The sequence below is a fragment of the Podarcis erhardii genome, assembly GCF_964252035.2.
Source record: "Podarcis erhardii genome assembly, chromosome: 13".
NCBI classification, from domain to species: domain Eukaryota; kingdom Metazoa; phylum Chordata; class Lepidosauria; order Squamata; family Lacertidae; genus Podarcis; species Podarcis erhardii.
Genome location: NC_138502.1, coordinates 46667013 through 46673665, shown reverse-complemented (window position 1 = coordinate 46673665; position 6653 = coordinate 46667013). Strand labels below are relative to the sequence as shown.

Below are 6653 nucleotides of genomic sequence, written 5' to 3'. Positions count from 1 at the left end.
CTACAGTTCCACAGTTGCAGACGTGAAACAGTAACTGCCCTGAATAGAAATATTTCCCGATTTTTTAAAAAAATACCCAGTTGCAAGACATTTGTAATGACAGTAAACACAGAACAAAAGTAATATTTTGAAGCATTTAATGTGCCTTTTTTTTCATCAAGGTAGGTGAGAAATTGTGTGTATCAAAACAAGTGCTGTAGAACGACTGTTTAGATGGTTTACTTGAAGCCACAGGGACACAGTAAGAAACATTTTCATGAACAGAAGGATGGAGGATGTGCGCATTATAAGAAACCAAGTTTGTGTTCAACCAAAAGATGAGGATCTCCCATTCCTTCCCTCTGTGCCGGGTCGTTCAGAATATCCTCAAAACCAATGCAGTCACAGTTGCCTTTCCAGATATCCAGGGACAAGTTAGAACTAGGAAGGAAAGGAAGACGCTGGAGCAGCTTCACTGCTTGGAATTCCATCTGCAGCTTCAGCGGTGCATGCAGCCCCGGAATATTTCTCAGAGTAGAAAAATTCATCTTATCTTGATTTAGCAACAATGACAACAAAATTATCCGGTGTGTCCAAAGGATGAACAGGCAAAAGTTCGCTCTTCACATTTGTAAAGCTTTCAAATGCTTCAGCAGCTGAAAAATCAGAAACCGGAATACAGTCCTTCAGCTGAGATCCAAACACTCTGGAATTCGTCAAGCTGTGGAATCCTCAAGCTGTGGTTTTTTTTATAAAAAAAGAAGGGGAGAAAGGACAGTCGTCAAGGACAATGGGAGCTGTAGTGAAGCAACTCCTGTAGGAAGGCCCCCAGCCTTCTCCCCGCCCCATGGAAAGGTGTTCTCCCCTCCCCATGCAAAGGTACCGTTCCTCTTACCTGGTCTTTTGGGGGGAGGCTTGGGCAGCAGCCACAGCGGTGCACGATCGAGATCCTGCAAGAAAGAAGGGAGCTTTGAAGCACTGCTTCTTGGGCTCAAATCCTGTTGGCTGCTTTCGCAGTGGCATCCGGGTGGCCCCTGGGAGAAGAGGAGGCTGGATCCTGCAGGGCCTCCTTGTGTGTGTCCTAGGGCCCCCCTCCTTCCCCCTGTCCCATTACCTCAGGGGCGAGAGGCCGTCGTCTGGGCTCCAGTCCCTCCCGGAGGAATGCGGCGGTTCCACGGCTGTACTTCTCCCTCGCTGCAAAACAAACAGAGACATCATCAGGCGCCTGGCTCCCAGCCACGCTAGCCCCAGTCTGGGGCAGGAGGGTGGGGGACCTGGGAAGGGGCATTTCCACTTACCTGATCTTAAAAGGGCTCCCCACTTCTCCACCGTACGGGCGTCCGACCGGCCTAGCACAGAAGCAACAGCCAAAGTCTCCTCCCTCACCTGAGAAGCTGTTTTAATGGGAGGAAACTTTGGCTGCTGCTTCTGTGCCAAACCGGGCCGGGATGGAGCCATGCCCGTACGGAGGAGGGGCAGTGGGGACGCGCCACGAGGGACGACAGCCGGGAACCGCCGGGATGTTCGGTTCTTCATTCCGGGAGCCGGATCTGGAGCCTCATCCCTGGAGGCGTGGCCCTGTGGAGGAAGAGGGACATCACATGAGAATGGAAGCCACAGGTGGGAGAGTGTTTCTAGGACTCCCAAAACATGTTCCACAAGGATCCCTTCATTCCCACTGCCCTCGTACCTGATGTTCGCCACGTCTCTCCAGGGATTTGGCCAGAACAAAATAGGTGTTGGGGAAAGGCTCCCACACTGCAAAGAAAAAAGAAACATGAGCAGGTGCCTGGCTCCCTGTCATGCTAGACCCAGTCTGGGGCATGAGGGTGGGGGACAAGGGAAGGAAGCATTCCTAAAATATGGGGCACTCTATTGGCATTTCCACTTACCTGAGCTGGGAGCCTTTCCCCCTTTGTTCTGGCCGGCCTCTCGCCTAAGGAAGAAACAAGCTCAGTTAGTATGATGGGGGGAGGGGAGAGACAGGGAGAATTTGGGGCTTGATCATCACCAGAGCCAGATTATTCAATGGACAGAGTAGGCCTATGGGCCAGGCAACAATGGATCAGAATAAGTACTGTTTGTTTTGCCTATTAATTATTGTTGGTTGGTAAAATAAAAAACATATCAGGATATGATTTGCGAGGAGCCCAGGGATATTTTGACTGCCTAGGGGCCTCCACAGGTTTTAATCTGGAACTGTGCCCAACCAAGCGCCAACTTTGGGCTCTCAGGTGTCAAGGGTGCCCTGTACACAGAGCCGTAGCTGGGTGATCTTGCCCCCCTGGAGAACCGTCCAGATCACGCCCCCTAGCCACGGACAAAGGAGCTCTTCTTTCTGCCTCTCCTCCAACCCTCCACCCATTCAGTTCACCCTCTATTAAAAACCTTTTCTTATGAGGCAATAGCCCAGTGTGAGCACACCGGCCGTGCCCACCTCAGACTGCCCCACCCCTGCCACAGAAGGGCACAGCATACCTGCAGATGTTGGTTTGGGACGTGGCACCGCTGGGCTGCTGCTTGGCCGGAGCCCTGACCGGCACTTCCAAACCACGGCCCTGCAAAGGAAGAAGGACATTTTACTCTCCTGCCATAGGCATCCACTCTAGGGGACAGGGGTCCCGTGGGCCCTCCCCAAAGATTTTCTTCTGGGGCAGATTGCCTTTCAGCTTTTCTCTCCCCCCAGCCACATCAGGGGACGGCCAGCCAGCGGAGGGACATAGGGGGCAGGTGGGAGGGTGAAGGCCGCTCCCTGCAAGGCCCTTTCCACCTGGCCAGGGGGCCAGACCCACCTGCCAGCCCCACTGAAGAGACTCCTCCTGAGGCCGGAGGAACATCGCCCAGCTAGTGTTTGGTTGTTTTGTTGTTTTATTATTCTGCAAACTGCTTTGGGATTTTTATTTAAAATATAAAGCAGTATAAAAATTAAAACAAATAAGTGGGAAATAGATTCCCCATGGAATTAACATACCACGATTTCTAATGGTTCCCCACGGCGCCAGAGTAGTGGTTCTGGCCTTCCTTTCTGAGATCCTGTGAGACAGAGAGGAAAATAAAAACAGAGGAAGTTACCAACAAGTAACTCGCAACAGAAAATATGGTCTGGGGACCACAGCTGAGGACCTGCCAAGCTATCAACATCTGTGGACAAGGCAAACCAGGGAGCCAAGCCACATGCATCAGTGATGGGTGACGCTAATAATAACAATAATAACAATAACAGCAACAACAACAATAATGCCACTCATCTCCTCTGGGCCATCTACCTTCAGAATTCATTTGATCATCAGAGTGATGATAAACTCTCTCAAGTCTCTCACCGTCATCTGACAGGCATCCCTCTTGCAGGGCATTATAAGGCTTGCTTGCAAAGCAGCACTTTGTGACATCAGCTGGCAAACGGGCCAGGTTGTGAGGCAGATGAATTAAGAAAAATAAAATCGGGCTGGGGTCAAAGTGTGCTGGGATGAGGCCACCATGGGTCAGGCCAGAGGGTGCAGTTGGGGTGTGTGGCTGTGCCTCCCCTGGTTCTGCTTCTTGCTCCCCCAACCCTTCCTTTAGCTGCTTAAGTTGGAAGGGATGCCAAGGGTCATCTACTCCAACCCCCAGCAATGCCAGGATCCTGCCCACTGCCAGCCCTGGCTGGGCTCCAAACTCCAATCATCTTCTTACCAGCCAGATGCACTGACCCCTTGCAATTCTGCATGGGCTGGAGAAAGGGGAGAGAGAAACGTTTTGCTCTCTGTCCCTCAGGACATAGATATGAGAGCCACACCATGCAGCCCTGACAATATCTCAAGGGCCATCACAGCGAGGAGGGAGAAAGCTTGTTTTCTCCTGCTCCAGAAGCTCTCAGGACCTGAAGCCATGGCTTCAAGCTTCAAAAAGGAGATTCCGACTCAAATTCAGGAAAAGCTTTCTGACAGCAAGAGCTGTTAGACAATGGAAAGAAATCCCTCAGTGGGCAGTAGACTCTCCTTCCTTGGAGGTTTTTCAGCAGAGGTTGGATGGCCATCTGCCATGGATGCTTTAGCTGAGATTCCTGCATTGCAGGGGGTTGGTCTAGATGTCCCTCGGGGTCCCTCCCAATTCTACAATTCTATAATCCTGTGGGGTTGCAGGTTCTCACCTTTGCGAAACTCAGCCATAATGAGTGCAGTACACAGCAGTGGAGCAGAGTCAGGCTATTAAAGCGAGTCTGAATGTTGGTGGAGAGGCGGTTGGGAGTTGGTTGAGTGGCGGGTTCTAGAAGGGGGGGGCAAAGGGACGGCTTCTGATTGGCTGCAGGAGCTTCCTGCCCTCAGAAGGAAGTCATGTCAGATGTTGGGCTTCCAAAGAACGTTCCCAAGCCGGACACTCACTTATAATTATTTTATTTGTTGAATTTATATTGCACCCTTTCTCCCAAAGGAGGCCGGAATGACATGAGATGTGGGTCTATATTGGCAGTTTCCTGTAGATATGCCACAGCTGAGGCTCAACTGGGAACACTGTGTGAATAAAAACCACTGACTAAGTGCCAAAACTTACCTGCTTCTTTAGATGTGTGTCAGCAATGCAGACAGTAGTGGCTAGCTTTCCTATTCTGTTGGATTGCTGCTAGATTCTGGCTTCCTCACATATAAATGTGGCAGACACACTTAAAGAACAAATATTGTTGCTTCCATCATGCCTACTTGGACCCATCAACACTTACATCCATGCCCTATGTTGCATGCTTAAATAATTCAATAAATAAACTCAAACAACAACTGTGGAGCTGTTGAAAATTCACTCCGTGTGCTTTTCTCCTATATTGTTAGTTATTCCCCTTGCAGAAGAAGAAGAGGGTGGAGCTCTTTGTCTCCCTGCCCATCCCTTTCCCCACAGAAGCGGCCTTCCGCTTTCCTTTCACTTGGCAGAATCAGGCCCCACAGCTTTTATCCAAGGGCCAATTCTGACTAACCTGTACTATCTGTACCCAGTTTACTGTACCGTCCTCTAAGGAGGCCTTTCCCATCCACTGTCCTGTTTTCCAAAGCGTGTTATTGGTAACAATGGCATGTTAATTCCATGGGGAATCCATTCCTCACAAGGAGGGATTTGGCTGTGGGGGAGGCAGCAGTGTGAGGATGGGAGGGAGCTGGGAAGGAGAAAATATTGAGGGTGATGTGCCCCAGAAGAACTTTATTGGGGATGGACCTGTCCCTTAGAGTGGATTCCTATGCCAGGAGAATACTATATCCTTCTTCCTTCGCAGGCCATTGTTTGGGACAGGTTCCGGCCAACCACCAGCAGCAGCCCAGCAGTGCCATGGGGAAACCCAGAATTTGTAGGCATGCTGAGGATGGAGCCAACACAGAGGTATGTAGGCAAAGTGGGGAGAGCTTTTAAGATCAGGTAGGCGGAAATGCCCCTTCCCAGGTCCCCCACCCTCCTGCCCCAGACTGGGACTAGCATGGCTGGGAGCCAAGCGCCTGCTGATGTTTCCGTTTGTTTTGAAGCGAGGGAGAAAGCCGTGGAACCGCCACATTCCGGGAGGGACTGGAGGCCAGACAACAGCCTCTCGCCTCTGAGGTACTGGGACAGGGGGAAGGGAAAATTAATTTTATTACTAAATTAACCTGGATTTTTTTTTTTTTTAAATAAAGCCTCTACAACAGACCATTGATAAGTTACAGCTGTTTCAATGACTCAAAGTGAAAATGACATGGCAGCCAAATTGATGTCATATTTCATACGCCCACCACTCATATTTACGAAGACTGCCATATTTTGCTTGTACAGTGGTACCTCAGGTTACATACGCTTCAGGTTACAGACTCCGCTAACCCAGAAATAGTACCTCAGGTTAAGAACTTTGCTTCAGGATGAGAACACCTGCGGCGGCAGCAGCAGCTGGAGGTCCCATTAGCTAAAGTGGTGCTTCAGGTCAAGAACAGTTTCAGGTTAAGAACGGCCCTCCGGAACGAATTAAGTACTTAACCTGAGGTACTGCTATATAGGTAGTAGGCTTTCAAAAAATTCACCAGGGTGCTTTTAGCATTCAAGGGTAAATAAAAACTGGTCTAGCTCTTGGACTAGAAAGATTCCTGAAGGCACTTCTGGCTGGTATTGTTAGTGCTCTTGCTGAAGGCTTTTTTGTTCTGTGCAAAAGATTACACAAGTTATAGCCAGTAACCCAAAAATGTCCTGTCCCTCACACCAGCCTGGTAGCTAGGCAGCTATTCCCAGGTCTGTGCTGTATGGAGCTCCCCCTGCCCTCTCCACCAGGTTATGTACCTTCTCCCAACGGGCTGCATGCATGCAGCCAGAGACTACGCCTGCATGGAAGCTGCCTCTGCTATTCTCTCTTCCATCCCCTCCTGGTTCTGGGAAGGAATGGTGAGGGAGTGGGAAGACACAAATCACTTCCCTGCTCTCCCGAGTCAGCCTCCAGCCCCCTTGCACATGAGTCAGCGCCCTGCCAGAAACAGGCCCTTCTGCGGTAGGATTCACAGCCCAGTGTGAATTTGATCTTTAATGTTTGTTTTGCAAGTTTGCTTTTCTCTATACAGTGGTACCTTGGGTTACATACACTTCAGGTTACAGACTCCACTAACCCAGAAATAGTACCTCGGGTTAAGAACTTTGCTTCAGGATGAAAACAGAAATCGCGTGGCAGCAGCAGGAGGCCCCATTAGCTAAAGTGGTGC

The 6653-nt window shown here is 50.1% G+C and overlaps 1 protein-coding gene across 1 annotated transcript in view; it reads right to left on the bottom strand.

Annotated features, from left to right (window-relative positions):
• The window catches only part of LOC309327188 (uncharacterized protein), a gene marked incomplete at its 5' end in the record, with an annotated part of 53372 nt that extends 49245 nt beyond the window's left edge, over positions 1-4127 (bottom strand). Inside the window, 7 exons of the mRNA XM_081836347.1 lie at positions 1094-1173; positions 1278-1557; positions 1670-1737; positions 1872-1915; positions 2458-2537; positions 2951-3012; positions 4109-4127. Coding sequence (XP_081692473.1) covers positions 1094-1173; positions 1278-1557; positions 1670-1737; positions 1872-1915; positions 2458-2537; positions 2951-3012; positions 4109-4127 — 633 coding nt within the window. The remainder of the gene's footprint in view (positions 1-1093; positions 1174-1277; positions 1558-1669; positions 1738-1871; positions 1916-2457; positions 2538-2950; positions 3013-4108) is intronic.
• Positions 4128-6653: the final 2526 nt, after the last annotated feature.